The 22,424-nt window shown below is 42.7% G+C and overlaps 1 protein-coding gene across 8 annotated transcripts in view; it reads right to left on the bottom strand.

Moving 5' to 3' along the window:
• The window catches only part of FRY (FRY microtubule binding protein), a 337,838-nt gene that overhangs the window by 250,567 nt on the left and 64,847 nt on the right, over positions 1–22,424 (bottom strand). For 2 of the 8 annotated variants that reach the window (XM_042995884.1, XM_007097643.3), the window contains exon 1: positions 6,646–6,884. The exons of the other annotated variants lie outside the window; for them this stretch is intronic. In XM_042995884.1, the coding sequence (XP_042851818.1) occupies positions 6,646–6,715 (70 nt within the window). In that variant the 5' untranslated portion in view covers positions 6,716–6,884. Of the gene's footprint in view, positions 1–6,645; positions 6,885–22,424 lie in introns of those variants that run through there. 8 annotated transcript variants of the gene reach the window in all.

The following is a 22,424-nucleotide window of genomic DNA, read 5'->3' as shown; positions in this document are numbered from 1 at the left end:
TCATAATCAATGCATCTCATTCATCAAATGAGGTAATGTTTTTAAAGGTGCGGAGCAAACCACAAGGCACTAAATAAATGCAAGATTTAGTACCGGCAGAGAACCTGCACAAAAAGCTTATGTATGGGGCTGACAATCCACAGAACAGCCCCAACTCAGAAAAATGTCATTTGTCCGCCCAAACTCTCATCGGAGCCCAATCATTTTGAATATCACATGAAGCTCAAAAATACAGAAGTTACTGGTAAGATGATCAGGACATATGTAACCCCTTCAATTCCTTCAACTGTACCCAGAAATGAACTGGTGAGTCAGAGGTATTAAAATGTTTTGAAACAGAGGTGTTTTAAATAAAGAGAATATTACATGTTGTATCATCTAAATATTCAGTTGAAACATCTGAATACTGGCAACTTTCTCAAATATCCTGGGCTGTTTCCAGATCGTAAAAGTACCCAGGTCATCTCTCCTTGTCGCCTACTTCTGTTTGCCTGTTTCAGTTCTTGTCACCTTTACCAAGCAGCATGCCAAAGTAGGCAAAGAAGCTGAAACCAAATCATTCTGTGTTGCCAGTCCTGTAGAAGGCTTTACGGTGGCCGAGACTGGCACTGTCAGGTCACGTGAGATATCCGAATTATAGATTTCCATTAGTCCTGGAGATATTCTCCCTGTCCTCACTGCTAAAGATGATTAGGAGTTTGCCACCATCTCCCAAACAGAAATACAATATATCACAGAAATCTCAGCCAGGTAAGCAAATGACCATTCTCAAAGAACTAAAATCATTAGTACCTTTTCTATTTACTAGAGCCATTTCAGTTATTTATTTATATATACTTTTTTTTTTTTTTTTTTTTTTTTTTTTTTTAACGTTTATTTATTTTTGAGACAGAGAGAGACAGAGCATGAACAGGGGAGGGGCAGAGAGAGAGGGAGACACAGAATCTGAAACAGGCTCCAGGCTCTGAGCTGTCAGCACAGAGCCCGACGCGGGGCTCGAACTCACAGACCGCGAGATCGTGACCTGAGCCGAAGTCGGCCGCTTAACCGACTGAGCCACCCAGGCGCCCCTATATATACTTTTAAAAAGAGGGAAAAATCAACATGCAATGGGGCTAATGGAAGAAATGTACCTTTTTGCTATAATCTTTTATGTGTGCATTGTGTGTGTTTAATCAAATGACCATAGCGAACAAACTGTATTCTTTGTAATAATAATGGTGAAGACTTGTCAATACTGAGGTCTTGTGCTAAGGAGATGGTGATCTCCAGCACGGGCTCTGGGGGGAAGTGGGCAGGGGGAGGAAGACTATGAACAAACTAACTTCCTCTTAAATGTTCCTAGTTTTGAATGATAAGGCTTTAATTCCCCCAGAGTTCAGCTTGTGAGCTATGAGATACCCATATGGCATCATGGAGGTTTATTTTGTGAGGTTTCAGATCAGAGTCAAATGCACATATAACTTCGCGTGGGCTTGCACGTGAGCATACCCAAATTTCAGGGGTGCAGCGGGAGGGAGGGGGCCAAGAGTTGGCTGTGTCCTCAGCCAACAAGAATGAAAGCACCTGTAGAGCACTAAGTTCCCCAAAGTGTTCCCGACCCTTTCTTTGATCACCCTATGCGTGATTTTTTAAAATGTGATTATCAGCTGGATTGGGGGAAAGGCTTATGGCACTTACTAGTACCCTGGCTTTCAGCAAATCACTTTCTCTCTCTCTCTCTTTTTAAAATTTCATCTGTAAAGTGTGGATAAAACATAACCTTGCCGCGTTATTGGAAAGAGTGAAGATAATAAACACAGTGGTCATATGGCCTTCTTTGCCCAGGGCAGTCCCGGTATAATTATTAACTTTCACTCTCAAAAGTGTCCCAGTTTGGACAAATAATGCAGTGGTTGCCCCACATATAAATTACCAAGCATAACATCTGACAGGGGGTGGGCCCTCGGTCAACGTGACGGTCATTGTTATTCTCAGACTGTTCGAGCATTTTAACAACAACAAAAACAACGCATAAAACAAACAAAACCCCTACTTGTTATTTATCTTCATCACAAACCCAAGAACAGGCTCTTTCTATTGAGAGCAGATGTTTATTTGGGGTTTCGTTTCTCATCAGGACAATAAACTACTTTTGCAGAAGTGACCCTCACCTGAGCGAGTGCACGCAGGGTCAGACATCTACTGAGTGACAGGAGCACTGGAGTGACTCCCTCCCAACTGCCTGGATGGGGCTGGGCACTCCCTACTCGTTCAAGAACACTGAGGTGCTCTGCACTTGAGCGTGTCTGCACTTGAGCGTGTCTGCACTTGAGCGTGTCTGCACTTGAGCGGTACTGCTCTGCTGGATTCAGGCAACTTGGTTCACGTCATTAGTTTTCTACCTCTTCAAACCAACTCCACCAAGAGGTTAAAACTAACCCCTTGAGGTTTCTCTCAGGCCTTTCCCTGGGGTCTTTGAACTACACTGATGACAAAAACAGGACTCAGTAAGGACAGCTCTGCAGTCAGTCAGTGGTGTTTCCCATCCGCACATGCGTGGGATCTCTGTCTCCAGAGTTAACCTGGTACTAACCAGCATTTCTATGTTGGACAGAAATATCGTCCTTATCACCACAACTTAATGCACTACAGTATATCTGAAAAATGCCACGTCCAATTTCACTGATGCAGATATTTCTACAGTGACATTAGACATTTCACAGTGCACACCAGCCCCTTCCAAAACAAGCAAAGGGCTTGCTCAGTGCCGCAGACCAGTTTATTTTGCCAGTGGAAGTCTCATTATCTGAAAGAGTTAACAAACTTTCAAAAGTTCCTCTCCGTGGGGTAGCAGGATTTGACAGATGTTGTAAGAAAGATGCCAACTGCCCTGGAAAGATCGAGATGTTGAATAGGTTCTGAATGTACCTTTGTTCATTGGGCCCTGTGTTCGTTTGGACGACACGGGGTAGATAGAGACACAAGGAATCCCGGTGAGGGGTTTCAGATGGGTGAGAGAGCCCACATGCCAGCTCTCTACATCAGTCTAAAGCCAGCCTTCCTTTCCTCTGAAATTGCTTGGAACTATCTGCTCTAAACTTTTTCCATAGCAAACCTGAAAGGCCAAAGGGACTTAGTGCCCAGAGGAGGTTGCCAAACCATCTCCCGTGCTGCTGGGAGGTATTTACTTAGGGAATGTAGGAATATTCTACTAGAAGCTGAGATAGAAAAGGGGGGACTGTTAAAAAGTAAATCTAGAAAAAAATGGCTGAAGGCAAGCAACTATTTTTGGCACAGTCACACAATTCCCTTCTCTAGGGGTGTAGCAAGTGTTGACTACACATAGAATAATCCACAAATGGTGTCAATACTAGGGGGCAAAGGGATCTGAGTCTGATTTTAAGTGGGTTTAGAAGTGAGAGGAGCATTGGAATACATTAATATTATTTTAACATTGATTGTTTACGATGTGCTAGATCTTGTTCTAAGTGGTTTAATTCTTAAATACCTCTTTTACTTCTGTGAGGTATCCATTATTTCTGCTTCCGTTTTACAGATGGGAAAAATGAAGCAGAGAGGAGTTAACAAATTGTCCAAGGCCACGCAAGTGCAGGAGATAAGAGACCAGAACCAAGCCTATCTGGTCCTGCAACTTGTGTGTTCTAGGTGAGGGCACGCCAGATTAGGAGGCCAGCGTGCGTACAGGCATGGAGTGGAGAGCAAGGTGGTAAAATGCAGACAAGGGTGAGCAGATTAAATCTGGCTGGGGAAGAAAAACCATCTGAAAGGATGGGTGGGGAGCTCAAAGAGAGTCTTGAATGGCAGTTACACGCTCACGGGCAAGAGGGATCTGTGGCATGGTCTTTGAAATGCTGCCAGAAGCCTCCCCAGGCAGCTCTACGTCAGGGGGCCCGTTAGGAGACCACTAGAGCGTTCCAGATGAAACTGAGAAAGGCCTGTGGAGGCTATGGCCATGAACACCAAGGAGAACAGTTGTGAGAATCACTGAATGGTTGGGGGAAAGTCTGGATATGACTGGGGAAGAAGCCGTAGGACTTCAGTGGCCGGCGGTGTCCAAGCAGCTAAGGAGAGCCTCACGGTGAGGTCTACAAAGGACATTTTCTTTCCAGACATCAAGGCCATTTTTAATTCCCAACTCCATTAAAATGAAAGGACAGCCTGACAGAGTGGGCATGCCAATGAAGAAGAGTGTCAAAATGAACAGTGAATAAAAAGCTAATACATCTCACCAGGCAATGACTGATTTAATTGACTTGTTAATTCTTCAGAGGAGACAGACATACACGAAATTACATTTCCCCCACAATGTGCCCTTAAAAAAATAAAGAATGGCAATCTTAATGGGCATGCTCACAGAATCATCTTTCCTCTTACTACCTACCACCTTGCAAAGCAGTCAGCCATAGTCACACAGTTTGTTTTATTGCTTTTTAATTGTTGTACTTTTATAAATAAGCACAGCTATATAATTAGGAGCCTGATTCTCCACTCAGGTATGTGGGCGGGCATCCTGGCCTCGAAAACCTATGATGCTGGCCGAGGAGTTGCTTGCTCTGTGATGCATCCTCTCAGCCAGGTTACACTGAGCAGGCCAAAACCCTAAGGCTACTTTTTCCTATGGACAGACAAACTCCCTTCTCTCTTTGCTACTGAAAATATGTAAAACTGAGAGCTAAGCTAGGTTAAAAGCAGGTTAGTGTTGCAACAAGCTCAAAGAAGACTAAGCATAAAGTGTATTTCCTCTTCCTCTTTCAAGAAAGGACTGAAAAGCATTCTGACTTCCAAAGAAACACAAGAGAATCACCAAGTTCACTCTTCTGTGATAAAGAAATTAGGACAGAGGGCAGGTAGGGTGTCTCATTCACCTTTGCAGCCCCATAGCCTGGCATAGTAGGTGTGGAATAAATATTTGCTGAATGAATTGAAAGAATTCAGAACTGTGTCCCAGATGCTCTCAAAGTAGACATGAACAGTCATTTTGAACCATTTCCTGATGTGAGGGAGTAGGTGTGTGTGTGTCTGGTGTGGGGTGGTGGTGGTGGGGGGGAGTTTAGGAAAGGTAGAGAGAATATACACTTTGTCTAGAGTCATTTGAAAATTGACAAGGGAGAAAGGTTTTCAAAGAAATCGCACTGGCCTCAGTATTGTCACAACATAATTTTCTACCTAATGAGACAATGACAAAAAATGATAGGAGAACATAATATGGCCTTGGTGTACTCAAAATGATGATTCAAAACCACCTACCGAAGTCAAACTCACAGTAAGTCTTTCCAGTTATTGGAAAACTGCTCCATCAAGAACGCTGTGTGTCAAACCCTTTTCATTAATCAAAGGGTGGATAGACAAAGGCAGATTCATCCTTGAGTGTGAAGTATTACACAAATAATGGACCCAAGACAAATGAATTATGACTCTAACAAATAAAGGAATGCTATTTGGGTGACAGCAAGGCTCCCAAATGGCTTCCCACTTGTAGAAAAACAGCTTTAGACGAGCCCCATAGTGTATACAGTGGTGCAAAATGACCTGGGGAAAAAATGGTTTCTATGGAGATCATTGAGAGATGCATATGCCTGAATACCTTAAGGCTGAAGGTACTTTGGCTCTTTCCTTAGAGCAATTATGGCAGAGGTTCCTCTGCCCAGGTTTTGTTTACATAAGAACAATCTTGGCCACAGGTCGTCTGTGTAGGAGATAATTAATCACCAGCTCTTTGAGCACAGGTAGGCTAATTAGTATGCACGTAATACAGCATCAAAATTTTTCCTGGAACATTTTTTTAAAATTTCAAACAATTAAGGATCTGTAATACCTGCCGGCCTTTTATCCAAAGCAAGCACAAAGGCTGTTGGTGAAATAGAGAAGACTTTGTTTTTCAACTATTCAAAAAACACAAGGCATCACTGATCACCTGAAGGCCTCATTTTAATTCTGATTTCAGACCCATGATGCCTTAGAGGTTGTCTTTTTGAAATGTGTTATTGCTAAAATTATTAAGTAGGTCAGTAATGGAACTTCAGAAGCCATAACATTCTGATATCCTAATAAATGATCAGGGTCAGAACCTCACTTGTTTATATTTCAGGAAAGCATGTTATGAGTTTGGACTGTAACACAACAGGATTTTATAAATCCAAACATTAGATAGCATTCTGAACATCATCCACACAGACAAGGGAGAGATACATAAACCTGCAAATGCCTCTAGTGCAAAAGAGATGAGACTTAGGTTTTAGGCTGTTAAATACTTTTTTTCTTTAGACAATACCCTAATAAAACAATTATGAAGTACTCTGAAACCCTGCCACACCCCTTTGATTAAACCACACTTCACAAAATACTTAGATAAAGCCTGATCAAATAAACATGAAGGCAGAAAATGCATCCTGTGCTCTGACAGTCTGAAGGGCCATCTCACTTGAAAATTTAATCAAACAAAATCTACTGTGATTCCACTGCAGCCTTTGCACTTAAGGAAAGCTAGTTCAGTCTCTGACATTTTGATTTTCATAGCAGATGGAACCAAAAAAACTTCCTTGGCACCCAAGCATATGCCTCCGGTTGAGATTTTATTTCTCGAACCTTACGCAACATCCAGCAAACAAACAAACAAACAAAGGTTATTTTCTAATTACTCACTATTACTCCAGGATTTCAGTAAATATTTGATACTGATCTCAAAGAAGCCGGAATCCTGCTGGCTGGCCATGTCGGCGGTATACAAAGAGGCTCCTGGGACTGGACTGGGAGCCGCTGGAGGAGCAGGTACCAGGCGTGGAGATGTGCCTGTCACAGGTTAGTGATGTAAGCGGGGGTCAGCGGCGGAGAGGAAGCCTCTGCAGATCTACCTCCGGCACTGGCAGGGAGTCCTCATTTAAAGGACACCGAGGAGCGGGAGAGAGATGCTCGGCGGCCGCTCCTCCTCCTCCTCCTCCTCCTCCTCTTCGGGTCTAGGACTTGCTTCTTATTTGCTGGGTGCTGATCTGTCTGCAGCTCTCAGAGGTGGCGGCGGCCGCTGCTTTCATTTCGGGGCTGCCATAACCAGAGCCGCCTGCCGCCGGCCGCCCACATGCTCTGCTCCAGCCAGGTACGCTACCGAGGAAGTCCCCACCTGAACTGCGATCCGTTTTCCCCTGGGAGGGAGGGTTTCTTGGCTGGCCTCCCTGACACTGTGCAGGCAGCCACGGCCCACACAGCTCTCGGCAGGGCTGAGGGATGGGCTGGGAGCGCCGCCCCCTGCCCCTGCCCACGGTCTCAACCTGAGCCACCACTCAGCCCCGGACTCAGCGGGAGGAGGAATTTCCCAGCTTCTGTGGCTCCTCTCTCTTCAGAAATGCTTCCAGGGAGCAGCCCGCATGAGCACTGGCTGCTACTTCCCCTTGTGTCTGTCCCTGAAATATACACAACTGCATCGCGCTGCAGCAAGAAGAGCTGCACCCCTGGATCTGGTTGCAGTGACGTTTTTTTTAAAAGCCCCATCTGTCAGCCTCGTTGCAGTAGGAAAGCTGGGTAACAACAGGACATTTGCCTGGGCTTTCTCTTCCCCTTCTTTCGTGGGCACAGTGGAAGCTGCACTTTGCGTTTACCCCTCCCAGAAAAGCTTGTCCCTTCGAGAGGCACTCCACCCCTAACGTGTGCATCTGAAGGGGATGCTTAGTGGGCTTGTTTACGGAACGTCAGGCTCCAGCACGGATCCGTTTCTCAAACCTATCATTTCTAAGAATCACCAAGCCCAATAAAGCTTATTTATTTGTATTAAAAGGATAAGAAGCAAAAGCATTAAGATTCCTTGCTGTACAATGGCTTTTTAGTTCATGAAGTCTTGATATCAGGTGTCCTGATTTCGGTTAGCTTTATTTCATGTTACCATTTGGCTTGACTAGGGGATTAAGTAAGAGTATTATAATTTTGACAGGCTGCATTTCGGTAGGTGGGATTTGGCCAACAGTCTCACAAACCATGGACTACTTCTTTTTTCCGGTACATTTCATATTAATATTTTCCAAAGGAATTAATAGGCCATATTAATAATCATTGAATATAAAAATGTTGGGCAACTCCCCTCAAGTCAACACACAAATAGGACTTTTTAGACTAACAGTTCTTTTGAGAAATGGAAAGGAAAGAGCACAAAATACTTTTAAGACTAAGAATTACTATGTCCTGAAATGCCCCAAGACACCATCAATATAAGCTTTTCAAACTCCTTACACTTACACAAAAGGCTAGCCCTCAGCCACCAAGATCTCCAGCTCCAATCAGTGTTTTATTCTTGTGAAATTTCTTATCAGATGGACTTATTTTTCATTTAGAAGCACACTAGAGTTGATAAGCTAATTTTATCACCTGTACTTTGTATGGATTCCAAGTGAAACAGGACCTAAAGATTTTTACCTCAAAACAGCTCTCATATTCAAAAACAAAAATTAATATCCATGCCCACTTTTCTGAGGCCTCCCCATGGCAACGAATGAACAGGGAGACTGCATGGTGCCTTGGAGTTCATGAACACAAAGTCTCTCAAGACAGGCCCCAGATTCCCACCTGGCCCCAGACTGTACTAGCTATGAGACCTAAGGCAAGTTATTAACCTCACTAAGACTTAGTTTCCTCACCTGGAAAATGGGAATAATAGTGGTACCTACCTCATCCAATTGTTGGAAAGATTAAATGACATTATGAATAACGTGCTCAGCATAACGTCTAGCGTATAGTAAACAATTAAGCTCTAGCTATACTGATATTTATTAGGGACACTTAGGGACGCCAGCATAGAACTTTTTTAAGTTAAGCACATGTTTGTACCACTGCTGGGACTTAGAAGGTATATTGCTTTTGAACACCAATGGTAACAATTTGGGGCTAGCAAGTTGGAGACACTTCAAATAGCTGAAGTAAGCAGGCTATTAAATATTGTTACTCAAGCCTACACAGATTCTCTTGGTTGACTTTATCAAATAGACCTTACCTGGCTTTTCAAAGATTTCAGTCCTACTCTAAACACACTAATTTGCTGAGAATGCCACTCATATATATTTTGAGAGGAAACTATCCTACATTTCTAGGTGGTATTAAGAAAAGAATGTTTTTAATGGCATCTCGTTTTCCCTGTGAAGAGCGAACCAGTAACTAAGAGCTCACTTTCTGTCCGTTAGAACCTGAAATCTTGCTCATGCGTGTTTTTCCTCATTTGAGTACCTTTAAAGAGAGCATATATTGTAAAAGAACAGAAAAGGCCTTTTGTGTTGTTGAAAGGCCTACAAATCAAATAGAATGACACCTGCTGCAAGCTGGGATAAAACATTTATCCTTTTGTCTCCTCTCTGGCGGGGGTGGGGATGCTTATAAAAAAAATGTAGTCAGAACAGGCACCTGGACAGAGGGACCTAAAATACAAAATAAAATCTGAATTTGTCCCTGGCTTGTTATGAGATTTCAGACGTCATTTAAGAGGAACAAGGGATCTTTCCTTAATAACATTAGGAGAACATGTAATGAATCTTAAAGCAAGGAATTAGGCACAGGTGTTGGAGGCTCAGAGAAAAGTAACAGTAATACAGGAAAGCTGAAAGGCCTCACGAAGTAGGTCCAAGAGCGGGGGGGAAAAAGAGTCAGAAAGTGACTGGAGACATGATCATAACACCATCTACATTTATTCAGCATTACTATTGTGTTTCAAAATACATACTTTATCATATCTAATCGTCACCCTCAACCTATGAAGAACTATTAATAGCCCCATTTCATAGATGAGAAAAATGGAGGCAAAAAGAGAGAGAATAAGGTTAAGGTCATAAAGCTGGCAAAGTTTAGGTCTAACAAATTTTAGAACCAGAGTCACTTTTTTTTTTTTTAATTTATTTTATCATAAGCAAGCCAAGAATCATGGTTACCTACTCCTTTTCCAAACTTCAGGAAGATATGCTAAGACCCTCGTTAACACCACATAATAGGAATGCTTTAGGTCCAGGCCCCATTGGCTCTCCAAGACTGCTTTACTGCCTTGCTGTCAGGCTCTAGCCTGGGGAACGAATTATTCCCTGGGGCTTTGCCCCGTCCCAAAGAAACCTAGAGAAGAATGCTATTATCTTTCGCATTAATTTGACTCCTGGTCTGTATCAGGATGCCTGGCCCGGGGTGCAGCTGGGGCCACTGAGGGTGGCAATCTAGTCTGAAATCCACTGTCCAAGCTGTAAAGAGGTAGAAATGGGCTGTGTCCCCCCTGATGTGTGCCACACATCTGCCCAATACTCCATGCACAGGAAGGGGGGCTTAATTGTGATCAGTATAAACTAACGGACTCGTGGTGGTCTGGGGTGGCGCTGTAGGGACTAAGAGCATTTCAAGAAGGCAGAGGCCAGTTGGTCACCTGTGTCCTAGGTTGCTGAGCGGCAGGGTGGGGACAAAGGCAGGCGGTAAAGGGTGTGTGGATTGCAAAGTACAGTCTGTGGCATTCCCTACTCTCTCTTCCCTCCCTCCAGAAGAGCCATGTGTCTCTCATTTGTGTATCTGTCACAGCCCAGCACACGCTAAGCTCTCATGCGAAGAACACATAGAGTGAGTCACTGAATGAACAGACGTGACATGCATGCCTAGTGCTAGCTGTTGACTGTGGGGAAAAAATGTGCAACAAAGTGCAATCGGTTTGTGTTTTGATTCGTATTTAATTTTCTCTTTCCTGGCATTTTCGACAATTTTTTTTTTGAGATGAAAATGTGTGGTGTTCAAAAAAATGTGACAACAGAGCTAGGCAAACAATCTGGATGCTTGCCAACATCAAGAGCCATCTCGGAATGGTCTTAAAAAGTCTGACTGAGTTGATTGGGTGAGGGCTGGGATCCGCCCCCTTTCCCTGTGGCTGGCTGCACGTGGGCACACATGTGTAATTATTGTCAGAGTGACAGGTACATTCATGCATGGAATGTATTAGGCAGAAGAGAAATGTTCTCCTCGCATCCTGAGGAAACAAAGGAAAAAATCACTGGATGTAAGGAAAATTGCTTTATCAATTTTTGCTTAGTTGAAAATTGCAAAGAAGCATTAAGAATATTATATTCCTACTATTAAGTATTGTTTCTTAATAAGAACGGTTCCAAATCAAATTAAGCATCACTTGAGATCAATGGTGACAATTATGGAGAAAGGCCTTTTGTTTCTCTTTAAGCAGGATGAGGCCTTTTAGAGGCGAAGAAAGCACCAAGGGAAATCAGAAACTTTTTCGATATATTTTACATGCATAATTTGTGCCCATCTAGCTCGTGCTAAAACATAGCAGAGAAAAAAACCATGAAGTGATGCCACACAATGTTCATTCTGTAAACAGAAAACTCAAGAAGCATTCCCTTAAAAAATCCAACCCGCGTACACAAGTCTTCACAAAAATAGATTCTGCAGATTTTGAAGATGCTTACTCCATTACTAGTCAGTACAAATAATTTTTTCCAAATGAATTGAAATACATTTAAATGTTCTGAATGTACCAGAACTTCATTAGAGCACAGCTTCTTGTTGCACACACGTAAACAAGGAAAATCGTATCTCCTAAAATTGTCTCCACTAAAAATTAGCAGCAGAACCCATTTTTCTTCCCTACTTACCTCCTCTGCAAAGGAGTGTTATAAGGAACTGTGGGCCATGACGAAGGAATTGAAAGTCAGCCTAGCTAATGGGAAGCCCTTGAAGGACTGAAGCAGTAAAAGGCATCAGGTGGCATGGAGAAATGGCAGCAGAGAGCAGGGTCAAGCCTGAAGTCCATTCCCTTGCTGCTCTGTGCAGGGAAGTCCCTCTCCATAAGCCCGTTGTCTGTCACCCAGGGTGTGTAACAAGTCTAGAATAGGGTAGGGGGATTCACATTAATTGAGCTCAACTTGACGTTGAGACACCGCTAGGCTGTATGTCAAAGGACCTGTATGGACAAACCCAAGCCAAGGGCCACAGCTGCTAAGCACCTGCAAGTCACCTCTCTAAAAGTGGTGCTGAGACATCATTAGAATGACTTGGGACTAGGGTGTCAGTTAACTCAGGTCTCTACCCCCCAGCATCTTCGTAACTGGCGAGATAAAGCTCAGTCCTCACTCTCAACACTGCTGCAGACAAGTGAATGGTGACTTCAAGAGGAAATATCCCAAGGATATTAATTAGATATTAATACACAGCATAGTATGCCAGAGCCAAGGCCCTACTCTCCCGTGCAGGTAGAGTTGCTTGCAAAGCTGCTGAACATCTCCCTGTTTCAGTTTCTTCGTCTCCAAAATAGGGTTTTATCTCACGGGTCTGTTGTGAGAATTAAATGAGCACAGAGCCAGAGGACAACTGGTAAATAGCAGGTCTATAGCCAGCAATGAACCCAGAATACCCAGCACAAGATGTCCCTCTAGCTCCACAGTCAGGTTAGGGAAAGGGGGAGAGAGAGAGACCCTGTTCATGGCGGAGGGCTCCCGTCTCCAGCACCTCTGCTGCCTACCAGGGTAAGGCCGAAGTTCTGCCGAAGTGAAGGAAGCCTAAACTTGTACACATACAGAAAAAGCTTTATTTAATATTTTAATGCTTCTAACTTTCGGTGGCCAGGGTAAAGCTGGGTAGGGGTTCTGGTTACCTTAGTAGAGGCTCAAAAATTACCTAATTTACTCTTCTGGTTAACCTCTCAAGGTAGGGCCTATTTGGATAGTTTTAACCTAGAGCCAAACCAGGAGATGTGGTTCATACGTATTTTGTACATATCAAGATTTGACCTCAATTTCTGCAAGGCACAAGTAGTATTTAATACCGTATTTACAGATAATATTTTACGGCAAGAGAAAATATGGGTTATTTCTACTGCTTTTATCGTCAAAGCACCCAACAGTACCGATAACCTTCCTACCCTATTTTTGAATACCACCAGCAACCAGAGAACTTTTTTATACAGAGATACAAACAGATGCAATATCACCAGCTACAACAGGAGCCAACAATATACGATTTTAAATTATGTCCTTTCTGAAGAAGCAAATACATGGCATTTGCTTTGCATATCATTATTTACCAAAAATGCACGGATTTATAATGCTCAGAATAAAAAACAGGGGCGCCTGGGTGGCTCAGTCGGTTAAGCGTCCAACTTTGGCTCAGGTCATGATCTCGCAGCTTGTGTGTTCGAGCCCCGTGTCTGGCTCTGGGCTGGCAGCTCAGAGCCTGGAGCCTGCTTTGGATTCTATGTTTCCCTCTCTCTCTGCCCCTCCCCTTCTCACACTCTGTCTCTCTCTCTCTCTCTCTCTCTCTCTCTCAAAAATAAACATTAAAAAAAAATACTTAGAATAAAAAACAATCACCACACTTCCCAAACACTGGTTACCACTTAAAGAACGAAGAAAATAGTTTTTTTCTCTATAAAAATGACAAATTAACAAACAAAAGAGGTGCATTCTTATGGCTGCATTTAAACATTTTGCCTATGGTAAGCCATTTTCATTTATTAAGTGATTAAAAATGAAGTACCTTTTAGGGTAAGAACTAATATTCCCACTAATGTTCCCAATTTCATACATAAAAATAAACACTAGAGTTTAAGTCCTAAGGGGCAGATCAACTTTCCCTCAGAGGTACCATTTAATATATAGTTATTGAAATCTAGAATTTTAAAGTCAAGGGAATCGGGAAAAATTGGAAATTTTGATTAGTTTTTTATACACTTGCTACTTGAACTTTACACATACTGAACATTTTTTTTCTTTCCTTTAGGTATGATCACGTGTTTGCAGTTACCTACTGACAAACTTTGATGGAATGAGAGTCAGGAAACTATTTTCCTCCTTGTTCGGACCCTGCTACCATGACCTTGGACAAGTTACTTTCTACTACATGAGGAAAGCTGCTTCTTGTCACCAGACTGTCTCATCTCCCAGGGCAGGCCAGCCTTTGATTTTCCATATTATTGGGAGAGACCCTGGCTCAGAGAAAGAACACTGCATAATAAATTATGGGATGTCAGTCTTTGGCATACGTTATTTGAACTTTTGGGCAACAGATTCACCTTATCAATTCTGTTTTGATAAAGCTAGTACCAAAAGTATCCCATACAGAGCACATCCTGGCTGACTAGGAGGAGAAGCTGACTGAGAACCAAAACAAACAAACAAAAAATTGGCAATCAGAAAGAGATAAACCGGTGTGAAAATGATCGAGGGGTCCTGTGAAGTTAATAAGGCAGTATCAGAGTACTTTGTTCCGCTTAGAGGAAAACGGATGCACGCTCTACAACTGTCCAAGTCCTGGAAACCAGGGATAATCCGTAGCTGAAAACCAGGTCACTGTCACGGAGATGAAGCGTTCAGCTAAGGAATTAAAGATACGTAGAACAGCCCTTCCTCTGAAACAAAAGCTTTAAAAAGAAGGATCTACCTCATGGAGCATCGCTGATTAAACCTCAAAATGACCATCTGTTCCTGGTGCTACATGGTTCAGACCCCCTGATCCGGCATTTCGAGGAGTGTGGTCTGAGCCCAGCAACGCTGACGTGGAGAAACACATACATTACCTTCTCCACCCATAAGCACAGTTCGAACGTGGTAGAAAATGTAACTGACGGCACAAGTAAATTTTGAAGGATAGCGAAAGTCTTGCAAGGCATGTTTTCAGAAAGGGTGGGGAAATCACCACCCTATTTTGACCAGACAGGCAGAGCTTTGTGTGGGAGGGTGGGGCTACGAGAAACTGTCTGAATGATGGGAGGGGACAGTTTAACAAGCTGGTGGTGAGAGCAGTTCCAAATGCACGGCTCAGCTAAGAAGCCAGAGAAAGAATAATGATCTTTGCAGATGGTCATGGTGGGTGAGGTCACTCTGAGAAGCCCAGGGAAATAGAGGTGGAGGGTCAGGATTCTGATCCTCACAGTGTTAGTTACAGAGAAACCCAAGCTCCTGTCAGCCCTCGCTCCACCCAGTACTGGCCACAGCGATCCACTCTGGTGTCTGAGCGATTCCCTTCTCATTTACAAGGGTACAGGTGACACTGTATGATCTGCTATCTACAGAAGGAAGGTTGTTTCATGACCTCAAAGGAGATTCTGTAGATGAAAGGGTTCTTTATTCCCAGGGTGCCCATTTTATGATGCTCAGGGTTCCGGAAGTGTAAGGATCACACAAAGGGGCAGGAGGTCTCCTCTCAGCTCTTCCCTCTTAAAGAAACACACAAGCCACCTTCTAGCTACTGTGGAAGCAGGCTAGACTTTAGCTTTGGGTTAAGGACATACCAGCGTTGTCCTGCTCTTTAAGTGGCCATTTGCAAACTCCAGGAATGTGCCGGTGGTTTTCTTGTGCCTTATCCAAATGCCACTTAGGTCCTTCTGGATAAATACAGGATGGGTGGCAACGGTAGTCTGCCTACTACTCCACCCTACCTCAAATTTTATTTTCCAGCTTCTTTGCTCTTCAAAAGAACTTTTTCTTATATCCTTTATAACTTTTTTTTAAATTCACTTGGTCTATAAATTGTTATACCCTCATCTTTATATATCACTTTCATGTATATAATTTAAATTTTGTGTTCATTACAGCAATGCACAGCAGAAGAGTAAGGGAAGAAGACGCGGACATGGGCCTTCTTTTAGACTTTTGGATACGATTTCGGGATATTTCTGATAGTAAGAAACGGATTAGCAAGAAGGCTAAATCTGGAATGAACATAGTAATACTCTCTCCTTTGGCTTTATACCTAAACATACAGATGAGGACACTGAAATTTATGGGGATCCAATAGCTAGGACACGGCAGAGTGATGACAACAATAATGAAGATAATTGCTGGTTATGTGATAGAGCCAAGATTGGAACTCAGATCTGATGCTAGTCACGTCCAACAGAAGTATAACACAAGCCACATATGCAATTTAAAATTTTCTAGTATGTACATTTGCAATAACAAAACAGATGAGATTAAATATATTCTATTTAGCCTAATATACCCCAAATATGATCATTTTAGTATGTAATATATGTATGTGTGTATATATAATTATTAGTGGGACACTTAATTTTTTTTTCATTAAATATTTGAAATCTGGTGTATATTTTACAGCATATTTCAACTTGGACAACCACATTCCATGGGCTCAATAGCTACTCATGGCTAGTGGGTCCTTTAGCAGACAGTGCCACTCTAGGGGGTTCTCAACTATTTTTGGGCCCTTTTGGTCATCCAGCAGAGCCAATGGGTTCCTTCTCAGAATGTAAATGAGAGAAAATCCATGAGATTACAATGGAAACCAGTTATTTTGAAATACAGTTACCAAATTACCTTAAAAACCACAAAACTGTGGTATTGTAGATAATGCATTTCATAGACAGATACCATATGTTTTCACTCTTATGTGGATCCTGAGAAACTTAACAGAAGTCCATGGGGGAGGGGAAGAAAAGAAAAAAAAAAAAAAAAGGTTAGAGAGGGAGAGAGCCAAAGCATAAGAGAATCTTAAAAAACTGAGAACAAACTGAGGGTTGATGGGGGGTGGGAGGGAGGGGAGGGTGGGTGATGGGTATTGAGGAGGGCACCTTTCGGAATGAGCACTGGGTGTTGTATGGAAACCAATTTGACAATAAATTTCATATTTAAAAAAATAAAAAATAAAACAAGAAGAAATAAATAAAAAAATAAAAAACAAATTACAAAAAGCAAAAAAAAGATAATGCATTTCTTTAATAACACCTAACATAACCTAGAGATAAGCCTAATAATTATAATAATCTTTAAATAAAATAAAAACATAACCAATATTGAAATCTGACTAAAGCAACTGTAGCGTAACAGAAAAAAATCTGTGAGTTCAATTGGTAGTGAAGTCAAAGGTACCACTAATACTATTTTTGTTGCCTATATTTGTACTTGAAGAAGATAGTAAATTTCAGGTCGAGGTTAATGAGAAGCAAAATGTACTTTTTTTGCCCTCTTAGCCCTTGGATCCCCACAATCCTGTGGATCTGCTCGAAAGCATGCCCTCTAACCACTCATCTCTATTCTTCCCATGCACCACTCCTTCCAGGAGAGCTCAGTTTCAGGTGATTCTTGAAGACGGTCATAAATAATTGCTGCAAATTTGAGAAGCTTCTCATGCTTTTTCTCCCCATTTTCTTGATTCGACTTCTTTCCTCTCTCTTACTCTTTCTGCCGTCCCCACCATGCTCTTCAGTCTCTTATCTTACTCGATTGGGCATTCAATAAATGGTAACATATATCACAACGATTTTCCCAGAAGCTACAGGTGCAATACTCACCAAATAATTTGTTGCTGGGCTCTAGAACACCAGCTAATTACATGGGGCAGCTGGCTGGCTTAGTCAGTTAAGTGTCTGACTCTTAATATCCGCTCAGTTCATGATCTCATGGTCGTGAGATCGCACCGGGCTCTGCATTGAGCATGGAGCCTACTTGAAATTCTCTCTCTCCTTCTCTCTCTCTCTCTCTCTGCCCTTTGCCTTCTTGTGCTCTCTCTCTCTCTCTCTCTCTCTCAAAATAAAGAAATCAACTTAAAACAATATTTTTTTTAAAAAAAGAATACTAGCTAATTACAATCCTCACACTCTGACAAGTACCTGCAATATAACTCACATTTGTATATGATCTAAATTGCATGCTTGAGAATATGGAAAACGTCATCCTCACAGGTTCAATAATGTCTCCTCTCCAAAGCTTATATGTATTGATAAGTTGATCAATGATATCCTAAATTCTTTTACTATCCAAATGGAAAGGAGGTAAGTTATGTTATTACATACACTTAAAAAAGTACTCTGATTTTCTTTTTAGAGAGAGAGATAAAGAGAGAGAGTGCATGAGTGGGAGAGAGGGCCAGACGGCGCGAGAGAGAGACAGAGAGACAGAGAGAGAACCCCAAGCAGGCTCCATGCTCAGTGCAGAGCCCAATGGAGGCTCATCCCACAACCCTGGGATCACGACCTGAGCCAAAACCAAGAGTTGGACACTCGGGGTGCCTGGGTGGCTCAGTTGGTTAAGCGTCCAACTCTTGGTTTCAGCTCAGGTCATGATCTCATGGTTCATGGGTTCGAGCCCCACGTCGGGCTCTGTGCTGACAGCATGGAGCCTGCCTGGGATTCTGTCTCCCTCTCTCTCTGCCCCTCCCCTGCTCTGTCTCTCTCTCTCTCAAAAATAAATAAATAAACATTAAAAAAAAGTTAAAAAAAAAAAGAGTTGGACACTCAACTGACTGGGCCACCCAGGTGCTCCAATAGTATTCTGATATTAACAGCTAATTTAATCTTTAAGATTTCACTTTGCTTTGAGGCATGGAACTCATTTGGTGGATCAAACCAGCATATTTTTCTAATAGAACCAGAAGGAACACATCAGTGTGCATCATATGGGGTGAGCACAGTTTCATAAAACTTGTGATATATATATATATATATATATATATTATATATATATATATATATGTGTGTGTGTGTGTGTGTGTATATATATATATTGAATACATATATACATGTATATGAATAAATATACATATACATGTATATGAAGACATATGCATCATATGAATGAAAATGTACACATATGTGAATGCTGGGTTGTGATACAAAATATATATTTTATTGTAAGTCACGGTCAGAAAAGCTTGAAAATCTTATTTATATGCTGCTGATGGGAATGTAAAACAGTTTAGTTGCTACGGAAAAGTCGGACAGTTTCTCAAAAAATTAAACACAGATTACCATATGAGCCCGTAATTCCACTCTTGGGTTACAGATATACGTACATCCGTGTTCACAGAGGCACTATTCACTGTGACCAAAAGGTGGGGACAGCCCAAAAAGTCCACCAAAGGGTGAAGGAATAAATATACAAATTGTGGTACGGCCACACAATGGAATATTCAGCCATAAGAAGGAATGAAATACTTACTGATCCGTGCTACATGGACACACATTGAAAACATCATGCTAAGTGAAAGGAGCCTGACATAGAAGGTTGCATATTGTAGGATTGGATTTATAAAAATTATCCAAAATAGGAAAATCTCTAGCAACAGAATGCAGATTGACTACTGCCAGGGGGTACAGAAAGAAGGAAATGGGGAGAATCTGCTTAATGGTTCGGGATTTTACTGTGGAGTCAGAGAATGTCTTAGAAGTAGATAGAGTGGTTGTCCAACACTGTGAATGTATTAAATGCCCCTGTATGTCACTTCACCATGGTTGATTTTGTTATGTGGATGTCACTTCAAGAAATTATTGAAAGAAAAAAAGAAAGTCCGAGTGCCCTAGTTCTAGAAGGCTTGTCATTAGGTCTGCTTGCCATTTGCATGGTGACTACTTGCGGCGCTGCTACATCTCCACCTAGTGGCCAAGGTGCCTTCTGTCTGGGCTCCAAGACAAAAAAACGCCTGATTGCCACAAGAGCCACCTCATGTCAGAGGTAGTTCAATCTCTGAAGCAAGTCAAGGCCAGCACCTTCAACTGGGGCGTCTACTTCACGAGTGTCCAAATGATGCACAGCGATAACCTCCAACCACTTTGAACTTCGGGCAAGGAATGAGGATGGTTTCAGTCCTGGTCCTGAAATATTTCTCAAGAAGTCTCTCTGGGATTCATTTATCTGTCTTTAACCCAGGACCAGCATGCCCTACAGCGGGATGAGGGTTCGTGTCAGATAGCGCGAGGTATACACCCAATGCTAGTTTCCTTCTTCTTCCTTCCTTGTTTCTGAAGATACTTCCAATGGACCAATGAACCCCAAACAAGAGGCTTCGTATCTCCAAGGGAGCTCTCCTGCCTCAGACTGGCAGTGGAAGAAACATAAAGACTGTGGGTGTCTGTAGCAAAGAGATATGCATCTGGAGGGTGCAAGCATAGAACACAGAATGGAGACAACACAACACAAGGCCAAGAGACAAAAGCAGCAGGGACCTGGTGAGTACCAGGTACATGACAGAACGGGAAGAGAGAAAGAAAGGAGGGATCTAGCAGATATATTCTAGTTATTGCCACAAATGTTGCCCGAATGGAGGGGGAGAGACAGAGAGACAGAGACAGAGACAGATACCATCTGTATGTAAGTGGGCTCATAACATATTCTGTAAAAATTAAATGAAAAGCAGACTGAAGTGTGACATGTAATTACAAAAAAAACAAGAAAAGACAGGCACAAAGTCATGTGCTCTTCAAATGAGAAGGCCAAAGGTTATAAGCAAGTCAAAAGGTAAAAGAAAGAACATGGACGGAAGGATCACAGAATTGATTAAAAATCAAATAGGGAGGGGGCACCTGGGTGGCTCAGTCGGATGAGCATTTGACTCTTGATTTCGGCTCAAGTCATGATCTCATGGTTCATGGGATGGAGCCCCATATTGGGCTCTGTGCTGACAGTGCGGAGCCTGCTTGGGATTCTCTCTCTCCTCTGTCTGTGCCCCCCACCCGCTGATCTTGATCTCTCCCTCTCTCCCTCTCTCTTGCTCTCTCTCTCAAAATAAATAAATAAACATTAAAAAAAAATAAAATAAAATAGGGAGGAGAAATTACCAGAGCAAAATGTACTGCTCCCATGTCAGAATGTTCAGGATTTATAGACAATTACATGAAGTGGTGTAATTTGGCACTGGGCAACTGCAGGACACAAAATCAAAATACTCTTTTTACATACTTGTGGGAATGCTGACAAGTATGGGGTAGGTGATGAGCAGAAAAGAAAACCCTTCGGGCAGGTATGGGGGGCACAGGCCCCCTCCCCAGGTGAGCTCCCTTGCCCTGCAGCCTTGCTTCTTCCTCTCCACAGCCGTCCTGCTCCCCTCCTCCCATCCCATTCTCTGAGAAGTCTCTGCCTCCTAGATGGCAGTGGATGTGAGTTCTCCCATTTTTCTATCACCAAATCCCCAAGACCACCTTCCTGCCCTATTACAATGGAGGAAACAACTTTTCTGACGCCATCTCTGCTCCTTTCCCAGGACCTCACTCCTTTGGTCTCTTGTATCTTAACCTTTTCCTTTCTGAGATCTTTCGTTCAATACCTCTCATCTGAAAAGCAAAAAATAAACAAAATGAAACCCTTCCTTTTATTGCACAATTCCTTCTAATTTCTACCTTAGCTTCCCGACTTCCCAATCATAGCCTCGTGTCTCAACATAGTTGCCCTTATACGCAACCTCCCTCCATTCCCCCTCAGTCCGGTCCGGTCGGTCTCCTGTGGCCACACTCCTACTAAGGTGACCAACAGCCTCCAATGAGCCAGTGGACACTTCTTAATCCTTAATCCTCTGCAAATTGGATGCTGCAGAACTGCAACCTCCTTCTTGAAACTTCTCTTTGTTTTCATGACCTGGTAATCTCCTGGCTTCCCAGGTCTGGCACAGTCAGCCGTGCCTCCCCCTTCTCCCAATTCTCTAGCCACCTTGCCCTCCTCCAGCTCAGGGTGAGGAGTACTGTTCCACCTGGCCACGGGCTCTTCTCCATTCTCCTGCCCTCGCTAAATCCTGCTTGTTCTTCCATCCACCCAAGTAGCACATCTTCAGAGAAGGCTTCCCTTGACAACCTTGTCTAATTCCAGGTCAACTGTTAAAATTTCTTCCAGCTACTTTTACTTGTATTTACTTATCACACGCAGTTACACATGGATTGTGTTAATTTTTGTCAATATGCTTTTCTCCGTCTTTGGACTATCATCTCCACTGGGGCAGAGTCCGTCTTTATTGTGTTCAGCATTTTACTCCTTGTGTCTTAGGATACTGGGTAAATGCGGTCAACACAGCAATAATAGCACTCAGTATGTAATTTTTAAATGAACAGCCATTTGGGTAAATGAATGAATGAACAAATATTCTGACCAATGGCAGGGAGTCAGAGCACATTAGTGACTTTACCCTGGTTCCTTCAGGGCTTTAATCTTCTCCATGCAGAAGCTGTTAATAGTTTTTTAGGCTTTCCAGTGTCTGTTTGAACAAATCCCATTTGGGCCAAGAGAAGCATGAGGGAGAGTAAGCTGACAGCAAAGGGAGATGAAAAGCCAAGGGGGAAGTAAGCCAGATGACTCCCCATGTTCCCAGTGTTTCATTTCTTGTTTCCCATCTCTGACCATGTCAGGTGCAAATGGGGCCCTTTCCAAGCAGTGGACTATGGACCTGGGGGTTGCAGGAGCTGTATGTGTAGGAGAGGCAAAGCATGGGAAGTAAGGGGAAGGGAAGACAAAAAGAAGCTTTGAAGACAGAATCAAAGTCCAGTGGACCTGGTAGAGGTGGGTTTTGGAAGTCATCAAGCCAAATTTACTCATCATATAGATGAAAAAGTCAAGCCTAAGTTCAAAGGGAATCACCCAAGGTCTCCACTGGTGGGAGAACTGGCTGGACTGAACCCAGTGTCCTTTCGCATACCACCAATGCCTGCTAAGGTGGAGAGCCAGGGCACTGGCCCTCTTACTTTGTGCATGATAAGGGAGAGACTT

This window comes from Panthera tigris, chromosome A1 (assembly GCF_018350195.1).
Source record: "Panthera tigris isolate Pti1 chromosome A1, P.tigris_Pti1_mat1.1, whole genome shotgun sequence".
Taxonomy (NCBI): domain Eukaryota; kingdom Metazoa; phylum Chordata; class Mammalia; order Carnivora; family Felidae; genus Panthera; species Panthera tigris.
Note: the sequence above shows the minus strand (reverse complement) of the source record. Positions and strands in the feature narration are given on the sequence as shown.